At 42.4% G+C, this 18819-nt stretch overlaps 1 protein-coding gene across 1 annotated transcript in view; it reads right to left on the reverse strand.

Moving 5' to 3' along the window:
• The window catches only part of LRP1B (LDL receptor related protein 1B), a 631601-nt gene that overhangs the window by 575280 nt on the left and 37502 nt on the right, over window positions 1-18819 (reverse strand). The window contains exon 5 of the mRNA XM_069982660.1: window positions 7729-7891. Within this exon, the coding sequence (XP_069838761.1) occupies window positions 7729-7891 (163 nt within the window). The remainder of the gene's footprint in view (window positions 1-7728; window positions 7892-18819) is intronic.

Consider the following 18819-nt stretch of genomic DNA (forward strand, 5'->3'; position numbering starts at 1 on the left):
TTACTGTCAAGGTCGTAACTAAAATTCATAGAGACCCATGGCAATAAGAGATGGTCCCAACCATCTAACAACAGGAAACTGAAATAGCAGCATACTGTAGGTAGCAATAATTAGAGGTATGGATAATAGTGTCATATATCAGAGAACTGTCATAGTTGTGTTAGATGGCGAAAAGCCACAAACTATTATTCCCTACAAAATGTACAATGTTTTTGCAGCCCTATTAAATCCACAGAATCTGCTATGTCTGCTATGGCTGTAATTACACCATGATTACTGTGGCTCTACTCAAGATACCGACACGGTAATGATTATTGGAACTGTTAGAAGCTTCACCAGATATTGGGGTCACATTATAAGCAGAAGTAGGTCCTATGAATTTGTGTATGCCATCACATCATATGTCCCATCAGTAATGCCCAATCTTCTAGGAGTCGTCCGGGCTAATCTTTCAGACTCCTCCTATCTATGAAAGGGTTAAACTGCAGATTCAGATCTGATAGTACTATATACACGCAGACAATCTTTATCTTTAAAGGAGAAGTCCGTCCAAACTGATTGTTACACTGTAGACAGAGGTGGTGGTGGGGGACATAATAAGGAACCCATACTTACCGGTCCCCGTGCACTAGCAGCGCTACATTGCCAGGCTCCCTGGACCCCACTGGATGTCTTTTTTTCTCCTTTTCTTGGTATATCACAACCCGGTGAGAAAGGTTGGGAGATAGCCTGCTCAGCCAGTCAGTGACTGCAGCGGCATCTTGCCCCAGTCACTGACTGGCTGAGCGGGGCATGCGTCAGCCGGGTCATGACATAGCAGAGCGGAGATATGGAGAATACCAGCAGATGTCCAGGAGCAGGACATGGCACTGCGAGGGTGCCGGGACTGGTAAGTATAGGTTCTTTATTATGTTACCCCCACCCCTTGCCCTTAATGAATATTTTCTATTGCCCCGGACTTCTTCTTTAACTTAAACAAAATGGGGCACCAACTCCCTGCCTGATATAAAAAGTTGGTACGTCCTTGCGTCCCATTTTGTTGAAGTTAATAAAGTTAATAATTTGGAAAAATTCAGAGCCGTTCTCAATTACAAACTGGTGAATTTAGTGTCAGTCAACATTGCGTTGGCATAAATCATTGCAAATATAACAAACTTCAATCATGAGAGTTTAGACAAGTAGTTAAAAAGAAATAAATGTTTATAGTAACGGGGTTGGACAAATGAAATCTCCAGACTGGGAAGCATCAATTGCTAAATCTCTATTCTGTTGGAAATATGCATAAGCTAACAATGTCATCATCGGGTTATAAAAAGCTGCAACCTTGATTGCCTCGTAAAAGGATTGTGCCTCTAAGTCATCAAAGGCAAACTTTCTTTTTCCCTCAAACAACAGTAGATAAAAAGTAAAACTTTGGAGAAAAGTATCAAGACACATCTAAAGTTTGAGAAGGATAAGGGTTGGTGGTGGCTTTTCAGTTTTATCATTGTCCTATTATTATATGAAGGTGGAACAGAAATAAGGGGTAGAAGAGCTGACAAAAAGAGAATTTCACAATCATTATACATTTTGTCAAATCCTGTATGAGAAAAGAACATAGCAGTTACTTCATAGTCCAAAGTTTAGTCTACAGCTCAGAGCCCATATTTTAGTAGAGAGCTGTCGGCTCCCAACACCTTTACACACAGACTGGTTTTAGCTAAGTGGACATGTGTTCCTAAAGGGCAGAGAGGAATAAGCTGCCAGGCTCCTCTGAGAACATAAAGGATCAGACATGCTAAAACCCAACAGCCTAATCCTTTATTGCACTAATATTGGCCAACAGGTGACACCATCATACACATCTATATCATAAAAATCAAAGTCTGTCTGTCTGTCTGTCCCAAATAGACTTCCAAAAGCCTGAACCGTTTGACCCCAAATTTGGCACACAGATACATTGGGTGCCCGGGAAGGTTTTAGCAAAGGTCCCGTCCCCGCCAGATGTACAGGAGGGGAGGGGGAGGGGAAAGAGCGCCCCATAGAGATGAATGGGAAAATCTCCTCACTGCAAACACAGGTGACATAATTAGCTGCAGCAGACGCGGCAGTTGGAGCCTTAGCAACCAATAGGATTACTGCTTTCATTTTCACAGGGAGCAATGGTTGCTAGGGAAGCTGCCTCACAACATCCACAGTAATAACTGGTAGACCCCCTACTCCATCTATATCTATACAGTACATGTATATACAGGACCTCCTACTACATCCATACAGTACATGTATATACAGGGCCCCCTACTCCATCTATACAGTACATGTATATACAGGGCCCCCTACTCCATCTATACAGTACATGTATACAGGACCCCCTACTCCATCTATACAGTACATGTATATACAGGACCCCCTACTCCATCTATACAGTACTTGTATACAGGACCCCCTACTCCATCTATACAGTACATATATATATACAGGACCCCCTACTCCATCTATACAGTACATATATATACAGGGCCCCCTACTCCATCTATACAGTACATATATATACAGGGCCCCCTACTCCATCTATACAGTACATATATATACAGGGCCCCCTACTCCATCTATACAGTACATATATATACAGGGCCCCCTACTCCATCTATACAGTACATATATATACAGGGCCCCCTACTCCATCTATACAGTACATATATATACAGGGCCCCCTACTCCATCTATACAGTACATATATATACAGGGCCCCCTACTCCATCTATACAGTACATATATATACAGGGCCCCCTACTCCATCTATACAGTACATATATATACAGGGCCCCCTACTCCATCTATACAGTACATATATATACAGGGCCCCCTACTCCATCTATACAGTACATATATATACAGGACCCCCTACTCCATCTATACAGTACATGTATATACAGGGCACTACAGGTATACCATACTGTGACTGGATAACACTGCCATACCAGACCTGACCAATACCGCCATACTGTGACTGGATAACACCGCTATACCAGACCTGACCAATACCACCATACCATGACTGGATAACACCGCCAGACCAGACCTGACCAATACTACCATACTGTGACTGGGTAACACTGTCATAACACACCTAACCAATACCACCATACTATGACTGGAAAAAACTGCTATACCAGACCTAACCAATACCGCCATACTGTAACTGGACAACACTGTCATACCACACCTAACCAATACCGCCATACTATGACTGGATAACATTGCCATACCAGACCTGACCAATACTGCCATACTGTGACTGGATAACACTGCCATACCACACCTGACCAATACCGCCATACTGTGACTGGATAACACCACTATACCAGACCTGACCAATACCGCCATATTGTGACTGGAGAACACCGCCACACCAGACCTGACCAATACCGCCATACTGTGACTCGATAACACCGCCATACCAGACATGACCAGTACCGCCGTACTGTGACTGGATAACACCGCTATACCAGACCTGACCAATACCGCCATACCCCCCCTCGAAAAGACACCAGATTTTCTGGCAAGTCTCAATGGGAGGGTACTGTCCCTCTGCTCTGCTACCCTACGCACCAGACCATGGGTGCCTAATGGTAAATACGACCCGGCAGGTAAACAGGACACTACAGGTATACAGGACCCCAAAACTATACGCTACAGGTGCACGGGACCTCCACCAACTATATACTACAGGTATACAGGACCCCAAACTTTACACTACAGGTATACAGGACCCCAAAACTATACACTACAGGTATACAGGACCTCCACCAACTATATACTTCAGGTATACAGGACCTCCAGACCTCCATCAACTATATACTACAGGTATACAGGACCCCAAACTATACCCTACAGGTATACAGGAACTCCACCAACTATATACTACAGGTATACAGCACCTTCACCAACTCTATACTACAGGTATACAGGACCCCAAAGCTATATACTACAGGTATACAGGAACTCCACCAACTATATACTACAGGTATATAGGACCCTAAACTATACACTACAGATATACAGGACCTCCACCAACTCTATACTACAGTTATACAGGACCCCCGAACTATATACTACAGGTATACAAGACCTCCACCAATTATACACTACAGGTATCCAGGACCCTCAAACTATAAACTACAGGTATACAAGACCTCCACCAACTATACATTACAGGTATACAGCACCAACTATATACTACAGGTATACAGGACCCCCGAACTATACAGTACAGGTATACAGGACCTTCACCAACTGTACACTGCAGGTATACAGGACCTCCCTCAACTATACACTACAGGTATACAGCCCCCCCAACTACACACTACAGGTATACAGGACCCCCCCCAACTATACACTATAGGTATACAGCCCCCAACTATGCACTACAGATATGCGAGACCCCTAAAAACTATACATTGTGGGTATACAGAACCCCTCCAACTATGCACTACAGGTATACACTAATTTCACTGATAAACTCAGATGAAACAATACCTTTAGCTTGGCCTCCTGGGCACCTTAAAACAAATCTAATTAACACACTGACACTTTATACCCGGGCAGAGCCGGGTACATTTTCTAGTAAGATATATATGTGAATATTATAACCATATAGTACCATACTGCTTATGTAGCCATATATTACCTCCCTATAGAAAGATATAGTATTATTGTGGTGCTTCGAGAGAAATATAAACTGTAATGCACCATCCAATAGAATATGAGACCAATTTTCTTTTTATTTAAATTCTACAAAAATGCTGGCGTGCCACCAAGTTAGATTGTAGGACCATTGAGCTACAGTATGGCTCCCCCACAACTGATTCATCCATAGATTGCAGCTGATCACTAAGAGCAGCAGGACACCCAAAGATCGGTTACTTTTGAAGAACCAGCTTGTCCGCAGTCAGCATATCCTTTAAGATAAATGTTGTATTATTCTACATGGGAGTGGCCTAATCTACCTACTGTAAGTGATGCTTGATCTTTTAAGGTATCATTCTACCATACCATTTGGTTTATGTAGCATATTAAGAAATCTAGTTACATCCCTTACAGTGCACTTGTCCTTTCAGATAGCTTCCCCGGATAAGCTGTGATGTGTACATAAGGAGCAGCACTATTTCTGGTCATTACATAACTTTATATAGTATTTGTGCACCAGATTCTTACTCTGCTGGCGTCATCTCTTGTTTTGTATGTCTCTGAGCTAGTGGGTGGAAACCAGCTGCTATGAAACATCCCATATACTGCACACATAAAGAGAAGGTTTGCTCCCCTTTCTCTAAAGCAGCAGCAGCAGCATGGAGGACATAGTAGAGCACTTCAAGGCAGTCTAATCCAGCACTGGGGTCAGATTTTATGCTCATTTTCAGTCCCTTCCTCTACTTCAGCTCTGTTCAGCCAATTCCCCTCTTCCTATCCCTCTTGCAACTACAGAATATTATAAAGAGAAGGGGCCTTCCTAGTAATACACTCAAACCTTGTAAAGTGTTTCACCCTGAGCAATATCATACATTTTCCTTGTTTGGTTGTGCAATAGGTACATCAGTAAGAACTTCAAAGACAGTAGTAGACCACCAGGCGGCTGCTGAACTGTCCCTGTCCCTGGGGTAAAAAAATGACACTTTTTTTTTACAAGGAGCCCAACTTGGGACTGAAATACATTCCTTATATACAATTTTCTGCTATGGTGCTTTAGTATTTTATTTGTCCAAATTAAGAGGTCCTGATGGACCTTCAGCTGCTGTTAAAAAAAAAAACGAATGCCTGGCAGCACATATGATTGTCACTCCATAGATTTCCTCCCCACAGTGGACATGCTACTGCAGGTATGGGGAACCTTGGCACTCTAGCTGCTGCAAAACTACAATTCCCGCCATGCCTGGACAGCCAAAGGCATGATGGAAATTGTAGTTTTGCAACATCTGGAGTGCCAGGCTCCCCATCCCATTCTAAGTGATCAGTGGGGGACCCCCTACCAAAATAACATTTATCTCTTCCTAGACGACTCTGGACCCATTTGTTGTAATTAGTTCTATTCCTAAAGTTTATATTTATAGAATCTAAACAATCCCATTATATCGTAATGACTGATAATGCGCAGATATGAGATGGAGGGAATTCTCCTTACTGGTATACTTTGAAAAATGACTGCAGTCATAGAGCATCAAGGCGGCCATCTGTTACATTCGGCAATATGGCTCCATTCAAGGATTATGGATAGAAGTTTCCGCGCAGAGTTGTACTTTCAAGCTGTTCCTGTCAGTGTTAAACCCATCGCGATGATGCATTTTTATATCAATCAGACTAAGTAAAGACTGACAAAAGTCCACATATGGATGACAAGCTGTTTCTTCCATAAATATTTTTACATTTTTGAAATAAAGGCTTTTCCGTGGTATCGCTGTTTGCAAATTGTTACATGAGCCGGTGACTGACAAAGTCATGAAATGTCTGATAAATAGTGAGAGCGCTGATGAAACATCCGTGCCTTGAAAGGTTTCTGAGCTTAGATGCCTCAAATGTATTCATTGTGAACATACATTAATATACCCTTTGGAGCTCTCCTGCCAATATATCATTGGATTTGCCTCATAAATAATGTCTAAGGCTATGTTCACATTACCGTTCAGAGCCTCCACTGGTATTTCTAGTAGTCTTTGACGGGTACAATGCAAAGCAACATGGTTTCTATGCAAAGTATATTTATAATAAGCGTTATGGGATTGATCACAGAATGCGTCTGTAATACAAATATAGCACAGCTCAGTTTGTAATATGGTGCATAATCTGCTGCACATCTTGATGGGTCTGTTTTTTCCCTCCCATAGGAATGAATCTAAATCTGCAAACTTGATGAGTTATTAAAACTGTACAAAAAAACTTATGTAATTACAAAATCAGCTCTCATACACCCTATGAGGATTTACGAGGATGAAATATGCTTGTAATGATCTAATAAATGGACATATATAGGTAAATAAAATTAATTTGCTAAACGTCTGTGGTTGATCATGCTTTCGTTTTGCTTCTAATGCAAACTACCTGCCATGTTGTATTCATTAGTCCCACTTCCTGTCTACTTCCTGGACACTCTAGCTGGGAATTTAGCCAGCTATATCTCCCTTCTGTTACATTTTCTTGATTATAACACCCTCCACCACATCAACAGAAGCCTAGTTAGAGGGAGGGAGGTAGAGTAGATTGACTTCTTGGCTAGAGAGTACAGCAGGAACAAAATGTCTGTTGCAGTTACAAGTCTGTTACAATAAAAAGGTATAATAACGGAAGGCTAATGAAAGTTTTAATGAAAGAAAGCTTATGAAAAGCATGAAAGACCACAGAAAGGTAATAAAATAACATGCAACAGTGTTTACTAAAAAATAACTTTTTAGGAGCACTTAGCACATCCATGGAAAACCCATTAATTTGGATAGGAGCTATGTAATGGTTCCCTTCCCAGTTGCTATGCAAGTAAATCATATTCCAGCTGCTAGGTTTCCCACAAAATAGATGACTTGAGGAGTTACATGCAGGATATCTCATGATCAGATTAAGGTTCTATTACTCTTGTAGGTTCCTCAAAGTTCATTTTCTTGTTCTTTAGTTACTGCTCATGTTTCTTTTCCTACAACTTTTTAAATTCTTTGAATGTTTTGTTTCTTTACACAAATAATGAGAATAAATAAATATTAATCCTACCCTGCAATTGGATCCACTGCAATTGCCTTTGCGTTGTGAAGATCGAGGTCTATCAAGGTGATACAAACAGTTCCATTGCGATTACATGTAAAAATTTTGTCGTTGCCATGGTCCACAAAGTAAAAGTTGCCAGTCAGCCAGTCAACAGCCATTTGCTGAACATCTGTCAAGAAGAAATGTTGATGTTAGTAAGATTAAAACATGCGTAAATAGGTAGCTTTTCTTTTCTTTTTATGCAATATTTAAAGGGGTACACCGGGTTGGGGTCATTTTTATTGTACGGCCGGGGAGGGGTGGATATAGAAGGCGCTGGTCACTTACCTCCCCGGTTTCCGGTTCGCGACGCCCCGTTCTCCCATCCGGCTGCAGCTTCCTGGACTGCGCTGCGGCTTGAGACGTGACGTCTCAAGGCAGCTCAGCCATTTAGCGGTCGTATCAGAGTCCAGCCTCGGCTGCTAAATGGCTGAGCTGCCTTGAGAGGTCACATCTCAAGCCGCAGCTCAGACCAGGAAGCGGTGGCCGGACAGGAGAACAGGGCGGCATGATCCGCGACCCGGCGCTGGAACCGGGGAGGTAAGTGACCGGCACCTTCTATATCCACCCCCTCCCTGGCCGTACAATAAAATTGACCCCAGACCGGTGCACCTCTTTAAGGGCACCTCAGTATAGACTACTACTACTTCTACCCTACACAACTATCATATTGCCTCTACTGCTAGTGTTACAAGGCCTCACAACTCCTGCATTGCCTCATTTTCCAAACTTTCTAAACTTTATTACTGTAGCTGAAAATCCCTACCCTGGCTACAAACGGTAAATCTACCTTTTTTGTGACAGTTACCCAAAAATTTTTGGGATGTGTTGGTGGATAAGCCATTGAGTGAGTTTTCATTGTGCTCTCTGGTTCCCTCTTTGCCTTGTTTTGATTTTAAATTAGTTGCTGCTATATAACTAAACAAATTGTTATTATTTAAACAAAACAAAAAACCTTATTATTTAAAAAAAAATCTTTCCTCTATGTGAGAATAAGCATTGAAAGTCCCCTTTCTGAAATAAGCATAAAAAAATGCTTACATGTTGTTGTCACTAGAGATGAGTGAATAGTATTCAATCGAATAGCTATTCAATCAAATAGTACGCTATTCAAGCTATTCGATTGTAGTCAAATATTCGGGAAAAGAAAACTGTAAAAATTTGATTCGCCCTCCCACATCCCTTGGTGCTTTTTTCCAGCCAATAAACATGCAGGAGGGGGGGGGGGGGGGGGACAGGCACTAAGAGTAGGAAAGACTTAAAAAATGAACCTCTAACTGTAATTGGCTGGCTTAACCATGTGACTTCCTTAATCTTGGAATAGTCATTTGAGATTCGTGTAACTTGCTAGTTGGAGCTAGAGAGGGGCAGGCTGTATACCAGGGAGAGAAAGCTTTTAGGTGAAGTTAGGTAGGAAGGGACCCCCAAAAGCCCTTGTTAGGGCTAAAACTATAAAAAAAAAATGAGATTTAGAAGCTGTTGTTAGACAGGCAGTGTGTTCAGACATACACTGATGGCTGTATACTCTGTGTGTGCCATAATAGCTGTTTTATTGCTACTACTGGTTTGCGTAGACTGCGTCTTGTGAAAGACTTCACCAGCTATTTCATTCTATTATGTTAAAAATCAATACTATATCCAGTATACGGCTGTATACTTTGTGTGTGGGATAATACCTCTTTTCTCGCTACTACTGATTTGCGCAGTCTGCGTCCTTTGAAGGCGTCGACCAGCCCTTTATTTCTATTGTTGTAAAATCAATTCTATATCCTGGTACAGCTAAATTGTATTGAAAGAAGTTAAACGGCTACTACAATGCTTTATAGTACAGTTGTGCAGTGTACATGTACATGTGTGCAATTCACATTACTGGCTGGGCAATGTATAACTCTGCAAACAATTGTATTTTGCAAGTGTACTGAATAAACCAAAAACAAACATACGCTAATATTATGCACCACCTAATACGCAAGTACCGCTAAACTAAAAGGTACACTTCTACTTTACGTTCATGTACCCAGGCATGCTTCCCCTGCTGTCACATATGCATTCCAGAGGTGTTGGCATTATTTCCTGAGGTATAATTGTGCACTTGGTGACCTCCTAGTGGTCGAATATTGATTTCAAGGTCCCAAGTATTTTTCTCCCATTGACTATAATGGGAATCGATATTCGTTTGAATAGTCAAATATCTAGAGCTATTCAAATCGAATTTCGAACTATCAAATATTTCACTATTGGCTCATCTCTAGTTGTCACTTTGACAATACTACAGCTGTTTTAGTATTAAGGAGATTGATAGGGAGAGCAAAGAGACTCAGTAGACCTTTGAGTGCCACAAGAGATTCTCAGGGCAATTAGGGCACTTCCAAACCCGAATAAGCCTCCGAATTGAAAACATATTTTGGTAGAGTCACTTATCTCTATTTAAAATCCTTTTCATCGTTTTAATTGACAGCTCACTTGTCAGGGCTTTGTTTTTTTGTTTATTCACCAAGTCCACAGCTCGGTAAGTTCTGTACCCACTTTCCCTTTTATCTGTAGACTAATTAGCATTTTTAGACTTGTGCCAGGATTTGTTTTACAAATGCAAATTACAAGGTGATTCCATAATTTTTTTTTTTCATCTACTAAATCTAGAAAAATATCTGCCATTAATTACGACAATTTCCTTTCAATTGTTACAGGGACGTTTCACAATGCCAGAATGTTCAGCTGCTAAAAAAAAACAACAACATTCTTTTGTGTCATAGCAGTAATTTGAATATTTGCTAAGAAGTAAAAAAAAAATTGTGAACATCCAAGTGTGGTAATTCTATCATCTCTATTCCATAAAAAAAAACACATTCTATCCATATGGGGTCATCAATAGTTCATTGATTTTTAACTAAGTGCTTTGAGCTTCCAAATGTTCTATAATTCTCATGACAATTGTATCAGGTATAAATATACTTTTTGTATCTGTATATAAATATCATTTTTGGTCACTTAAAAAAAAAAAAAGTAAATAAAAATGACAGATTTCTGACCATATGGTTTTGGGAACAACAAACAGCACATCCCATAGATGATTCATTAACAGTAACAGTGTACACCAGCCAATTATCATGTTCAGCAAACCGTGTTGACTGGGCGCTGCCAGGGCTTCCATACTACTCGTCATGTCAGATGCATAAAGTTTGCTAACAATTTGTCCCTTATTTTTCTAAATATTTTTGTCTATTTGGATGAATTGATATCACGGTATTGTGCCGATTGGCATCAATGTCTTATCAAGAATGAATGATTTCCAAATAAAATTACATCCCAACCAGACCTTCGGATTCCGACTCGTAATGAGTTTTTGTGCATAGTTTAAGTTTGCATTAAAAAAAATGTTTAACACATGTAAATAGTTTTTTTTTTCCTGCCAGGATTCCTGCATAACACAAACACAAACAAAGACAACCATTACGTTCCTAATTCCTATGTAAGTGAATTTCTAGCTTGTTGCCAAATGATTATAAAATTATAATAGCGTCCCTCAAGCCTGCCATCTGAACTGAACAATAAAAGGAGATTTATAGCAATACACAGCGATTACAATCTTTTCTTAACAGCGTCTACTAAATGTGTCTCATAAATCTGCTCTGATTATAAATCAAAATGCAATGGTTTTTATTTTTTGTAATTTTTTTTTTTTTTAGTAAGAAGAAAGGAAGGTCTTTTGCTGTTGATCAAAAACTAAAAAGCCTTATCTGCCATTATTAAAAAAAAAAAACATCAAGAGCGCGCAGTCAAATGAGACTCTGTTGAGCATAATGTGACATGACCATTTCGTCCTGCTATGCTTTACCAATCTTAATTGTTCCTCCCCAGGGAAATAACTATATAGCCTTTATACCCTTTTATCATAATACAAACGCCCACTGTGCAGGCCGTCTCTACCATGCATCTCAATGTAAAATTACTTTCACTGACAGTGGTGACAAAGCTTTGATTTTTATTCCATTTTCAAAAGCGAATGGCAGTAATGCATACCAACATATTTTATTCTGATATATTCATTAGGTGTTTTTGAGTCTCTTAGGCATGAAAAGATTATTATTCCCACTACAGTGTTCCACTACATGGATTCCAAGCAACTTTATCTTGCAAGTGCTGGACACATCAAGTCCAACATCACTACCTTGACTGTTAAAGGGGTGTTCTGCTCATGGTGAGAAAATAAATTAATGAGAAAATAACAAGCAGTCTATTCTTATCTTTCTGTGCTCCCTGGTGTCCTTTTATGGCACGTTCGGGTCCCATCTGAGATGATCCCGCCTCCATTTCCAAGATGGACTCGTTTAGGGATGACAGCCACCCAACCAAACACTGGCTGCGGTGATGCACCATTTCGGCCAGTGATTGGCTGAGAGGGTTGTCACCCCCAGACAAGTCTATCTTGGAGGTGGAGGTCGGATCATCTCAGTTGGGACCCGAACGTGCCACAAGAGAACACTGGGGAGCACAGAAAGGAAAGAATAGTGTTATAATTAGTGATACAACTAGGCAAGGGAAGAGACTGAGAAGACACAAACAGTGGACCCTGCACTTGTCACCGCCCACTGTCCGTGCCTACTTGTTACTATCAGCCTTAGGTGGCTGTGGACAACTGGGCGACCGTCCTTGACTTACTGTATGTGGCACACAAAATGAAGACAAGACAGACACACACACACAATAACAGAGGGTCAGGAAGCCGGGACAAAACCCGAGGACAGCAGAGATACAAATTCTGAGACCAATGGAGAGTCAGGTAACGTAGCAAGTGGTCTGGGCAGGCGGAAGGCAAGGGTAGTCAGAGAGCAAATACAAGGGGTCAGTAAAGCCAGAAAATATTATTCAAGTCAACTTTTTATTCATCAATGCCATAGCGCGACTCCCCATGATTAAATTTCCTGCACACTGAAGCAGACCTGATACAGGCCATACTAGGGACAGAAATCATCTGTGGGGGCTCTATATGTTCGTCAAGCATGAGAAGGGTGTGAACTACATAACCCAGCCTGCCCAAAGGTGCCTTATTTAATTGTGTCTCACCCGGCTTTCAGCTGGACTCTATTAAGCGTGTCAATACAGTAGTCACTGCATTCTAAGGTCGGTGGGGGAATCAATAGTAGTTCAGGGGTCTGTGAATTGTTACCAACTTTGTGAGCCAGGTGGACCATTCTAAGAGCCAGTTTCATGCAGCTGAAAACTCACAAAGGCATCAATAACGAATACAAAAAAAAGGTAGGTGTCTGCAACCAAATTGAAGACACTTGTCTGATGAGGCTTTTTAACAAGATGTTGGCAAATCTCTTAAATCCTAACTTGAGCCATACAGGGCCGTCTTACCCATTGGGAAAGGTAGGTGGCTGCCCGGGGGCCCTTGCCTCCTAGGGGGCCCCTGCCGGCTGTGCAGGCCCGAATTGGTATTCTGGCAGACCAGGCACGGACGGAAGCTCACTGATGCAGCACCGCGGCGCCCAGACTTCCTCTCTCCCGCTTGGCAGCTGACATGTGACGTCATCACGTCACGTGTCAGCTGTCGAGCAGTAGATAGGAGAAGTCCGGGGCCGGCATCCCGGAAGCTCATTGAACTTACAAGAGAAGCTGCTATGCCAGAGGGAGATCCAGGATCCAGGTGAGGTGAGTGTATTTTATTTTTTTTTCACATAAATGCTGCAATGTGGGGCCTACACAGGGGGTCTATACTATGGGGGGGGCTGTCTGGCTGCACAAGGGGTCTATACTATGGGGGGGCTGGCTGCACAGGGGGTCTATACTATGGGGGGGCTGGCTGGCTGCACAGGGGTCTATAATATGGGGGGGCTGGCTGCACAGGGGGTCTATACTATGGGGGAGCTGGCTGCACAGGGGGTTGCAAAGATGGGGGGCTGGCTGCACAGGGGGGTCTATACTATGGGGGGGCTGGCTGCACAGGGGGTCTACACTCACGGGCCACTTTATTAGGTACACCTGTCCAACTGCACGTTACCACTTAATTTCTAATCAGCCAATCACATGGCGGCAACTCAGTGCATTTAGGCATGTAGACATGGTCAAGACAATCTCCTGCAGTTCAAACCGAGCATCAGTATGGAGAAGAAAGGTGATTTGAGTGCCTTTGAACGTGGCATGGTTGTTGGTGCCAGAAGGGCTGGTCTGAGTATTTCAGAAACTGCTGATCTACTGGGATTTTCACGCACAACCATCTCTAGGGTTTACAGAGAATGGTCCGAAAAAGAAAAAACATCCAGTGAGCGGCAGTTCTGTGGGCGGAAATGCCTTGTTGATACCAGAGGTCAGAGGAGAATGGGCAGACTGGTTCAAGCTAATAGAAAGGCAACAGTGACTCAAATAGCCAACCGTTACAACCAAGGTAGGCCGAAGAGCATCTCTGAACGCACAGTACGTCGGACTTTGAGGCAGATGGGCTACCGCAGCAGAAGACCACACCGGGTGCCACTCCTTTCAGCTAAGAACAGGAAACTGAGGCTACAATTCGCACAAGCTCATCGAAATTGGACAGTAGAAGATTGGAAAAACGTTGCCTGGTCTGGTGAGTCTCGATTTCTGCTGCAACATTCGGATGGTAGGGTCAGAATTTGGCGTCAACAACATGAAAGCATGGATCCATCCTGCCTTGTATCAACGGTTCAGGCTGGTGGTGGTGGTGTCATGGTGTGGGGAATATTTTCATGGCACACTTTGGGCCCCTTGGTACCAATTGAGCATCGTTGCAATGCCAAAGCCTACCTGAGTATTGTTGCTGACTATGTCCATCCCTTTATGACCACAATGTACCCAACATCTGGTGGCTACTTTCAGCAGGATAATGCGCCATGTCATAAAGCTAGAATCATCTCAGACTGGTTTCTTGAACATGACAATGAGTTCACTGTACTCCAATGGCCTCCACAGTCACCAGATCTCAATCCAATAGAGCATCTTTGGGATGTGGTGGAACGGGAGATTCGCATCATGGATGTGCAGCCGACAAATCTGCGGCAACTGTGTGATGCCATCATGTCAATATGGACCAAAATCTCTGAGGAAGCTTCCAGCACCTTGTTGTATCTATGCCACGAAGAATTGAGGCAGTTCTGAAGGCAAAAGGGGGTCCAACCCGTTACTAGCATGGTGTACCTAATAAAGTGGCCGGTGAGTGTATATTATGGGGGGGGGGCTGGCTGCACAGGGGGTCTATATTATGGGGGGGCTGGCTGCACAGGGGGTTGCAAAGATGGGGGGTCTTGATGGCGGCGGCAGCGGTGGGGGGGGGGGAATTTGCAACTTTAAGGGGTACTATGGCCAAAGCTTATTGTCTGTGCCGTTCTGCTGCTGGAAGTCGTTTTCTATTATTAAGAAGAAAAGACTTTGTCAAGGCTTTTGTCACAACACCATTCCATTTTGTGCCGTGATGTCAGCTTCAGTGGGCATCTCTTGTTCCTGGATTTGCCACCCTCCTCTTCAGACACAGCACAGAATTCTTGTGATAAGCAAGAGTACAATTGGCCCTGCTTCCCCCTGTGATGTTCACAGTTAGGTCACATGACATTCCAGAATACAAAGGGTACCCAGGAATATCATGTGAGCTAACTGCTGAACAGACAGTAGGCTCTGTCTAGAGTACACTATTAGGCCGCGTTCCCACTTTGTAAGACACCGGCCATTCCGTGACCTGGCCGGGTCACGGAACGGCTGATGTCAGAGAAGATCATCCCAGCTGGTACTGCAGTACTGGTTGGATGATCTTCACTGCCGCTGAATTCGGATGTGGGTGCATCCGTGCACGCCCGCATCCAAATTCCCTGCTGCACAAAATGGAGTGGGCGGGCGGAGTCGCCCGCTCCATTGTGTGCACTTGCAGGTTTTCATTGAATAGCGGCCACAGAAAACTGAGATCCCGGTTGGAGTGTGTACCATATGTATACACTCGGGCCAGGATTCCTTAGAAGGCAGTGCTATGTCAGTTCCGTAGTAATCACAGCCGTTGTTACAACGGCTGTGATTATTACGAAACTTACATAATGTGAACATATCCTTAAGAAGGGAGATACCTGGAATATAAAACATATAAATATAATACGAGGTTGGGCAACAAAAATATATTTCTTTTAAATCAACTGGTCTCAGAAAGTTATATAGATTTGTAATTTACTTCTATTTATAAGTCTTCCCATACATATCAGCTGCTTTATGTGCTTCAGGAAATGTTATCACTTCAGTCTGACACAGTGCTCTCTGCTGCCTCCTTTTTCCAAGTCAGGAACCGTCCAGAGCAGTAGCAAATCCCCATAGAAAACCTCTCCTGCTCTGGACAGTTCCTGACATGGACAGAGGTGGCAGCAGAGAATCAGACTGGAAAGAAAACAACATTTCTTTTAGGACATACAGCAGCTGATAAGTACCGGAAGACTTGAGATTTGAAAATAGAAGAAAATTCCACATCTATATAACTTTCTGAAACCAGTTGATTTGAAAGAAAAATATTTTCGCTGGATAACCCCATTAACTCTCCAAGCTCCCATTTATATCCTTAGAGAATCATTAGACATTAGAAGTTTCTGCTAATACATTATGTAATAGTTGTTAGAACAGAATTTGGTGGTCATGTGAATCTAGAACGAGGGGGAGGTGGGGGGGAGGGCACAGTATAATACAATAATACAAACAGATCAGAGTCTAATTTGCTGTAGACCTCATGACCAGTTGAGTCACTCAAGAAGCCAGTAATGTAGACAGTCAATAAGAAATAACATTGGCACCAGCAGAAAAAAATATCAAAAAGGTACCAGCAACCAGCACAATGTCTACCTGGTTCATGGAAATTTTAGATTAGAAAGTTGCAGATTTCATGAAGTTTACTTATAATTTTAGGATGTTGTTGTTGTTTGTGTGTGTGTGTGTGTGTGTTTATTGTTGGGATTGTGGGAAAATGTAGATATTCAGAGAGGATAATAAGAAAACAGAGTGTTTGGCTGGGCTTAGCCCTAGTCTAAGCTTTGACTTGGCGCCATGTGACCCCCACAGTACCTACAAATGTGTGTGTTTCTTGCTTATGAGTGAATGGTTAACATTAGCCAACTACAGGTTTTGCACCTGCCAGAAGTCTTGCTTAGAGAATCAGAACATATCAGGCCATATCCCAAAACACAACCATTTTTATGAGGTCAAGCCACTCTTTGGAAGCCAAAAGCCAGGACTGTCTAGTTGTTGGCAGGTGTGAGATTTATTGGCATGTAACTATAAATATATTTCACGCCAGGTTAGGAATTACTGCCTAGAAGCTACACATAATGAGTCAGTGGGTAATGTTCACTTGGGGCTCATTGGTAGGCCCAAATATCAACCTGTCCAAGGGATTTACTATGAAATAAAAAGATTAAAACTGTGTGAAAGCACAAATGTCACTCATTTGGAAATCTTACAGGTGATGTCACCCGCACTTAGGCAAAAACAACATGTTAATGGTGTCAGAATCTTGGCTTTTTTTTTTTTTTTTTTTAAAGCAAATGACCAATGCATAACTATTTATGGTACAGTACATACGGATAATGTAATTAGAATAAAAATCATGTCATGTTCAGATCAAAAGACATTACAGTCTAGAGCTATAATTCAATTCGAAAAAGTGCAGACTCCAAAAAGTTCTTAAAGTTGTCTCGCCCTGCCCTGGAAATGAAGCTTTCTACTCCAGCTCCAGTGTGAGTGCCTAAGAATTACATCACACTAGGTCTTGCACTGATAGGAGCTATGAAAAAGCAGTGGGAACCTCTATCTAAGGCCATGTTCACACTCAGTAAGAGACCAGCCGTTCTGTGACCCAGCTGTGTCTTGGAACGGCCGGTCTCTGAAAAGATCATCCCGGACAGATGATCATTCCGGCTGCAGTGTTCTGATGCGGGCACATCAACGCATGCCTGCATGCGTTGCATGCCTTGCATCACTGTGTGAACTGACAGGTCTTTCTGCGGCCGCAATTCACTGAATTGTGGCCGCAGAAAACTGACCTGTCAGTTGTTTGCGGTGCCATGTGGGATCCTGGCCGGAGCATATAAGGTCTGTATACGCTCCGGCCGGGATCCCATAGGATCGTAGTGTGAACATAGCCTGATAATGTATAGTTATAAGGACCAGAGAATGGGAAGAATGGGCGCTCATAAACCAGTAATTACAACTAGAGGTACACTTAGGGTCCAATTACACAGAGCGATTTTTAATGATTTACGACTAACGATAAACAATCGGAAACTAGATTGTTTATCGTTAACCTGAAATCGTTCACCATATTACACATTATCCAGTACTGACCTCCAAGTTGACTTTCTATCCAGGTAGAGGTTTGTCAGGTAATCTACTCCATGTTTCCCCTCTGGAATCGTTTGAAAGGAAGCTAACAATCCTCTGTTTGCTGTCTGTTTGCTCCAATTGACAGACTGCAACTCTCTTCAACAATCACTACACCATCATCTGGAGTGAGGATTGCTAGCTTCTTTTCGAACAATCCAAGAGGGGATACGCATAGTGGAATACCTGTCAAACCTCAACCTGGATAGAATGTTAACTTGGAGGTCAGTACTATATATACGACCATAGTGTCTGCTCGGAATTCACTCCATCAGCAACAAACCTGTGATATCTATCCTTCAGACCACCACAAATCCACTGAACTATCGAGGGAGTGAGTCCAATATTCTCCAACTACTCTATCAGCTTATTTATGGGGAACTGTATCCAAGGTGTTTTTCTCTGAGGTCCAGATAGGCCATATCCACCACACCTCCTTCATCGAGCATTTTTGTGACATAATCAGATAAATCAATGTGAATAGTCTGACATGATCTGCCCCCAGTTAAGCCATGCTGGTTTGGATCCATCACATTGTTGATTCTTAGATGATCCATTATTTTAAAAGTGTTTCCATCATTTTTACTTCTACAGATGTGAAGCTAACTGGCCTGTAGTTATACTATTGATTATACTCTTGGTCAAATTCAAACCTTAAGACCTCAGTGTTTCCCAATGGCAAGATCCCGCCAAAGAGTG

Source organism: Dendropsophus ebraccatus, chromosome 9, assembly GCF_027789765.1.
Source record: "Dendropsophus ebraccatus isolate aDenEbr1 chromosome 9, aDenEbr1.pat, whole genome shotgun sequence".
Lineage (NCBI taxonomy): Eukaryota > Metazoa > Chordata > Amphibia > Anura > Hylidae > Dendropsophus > Dendropsophus ebraccatus.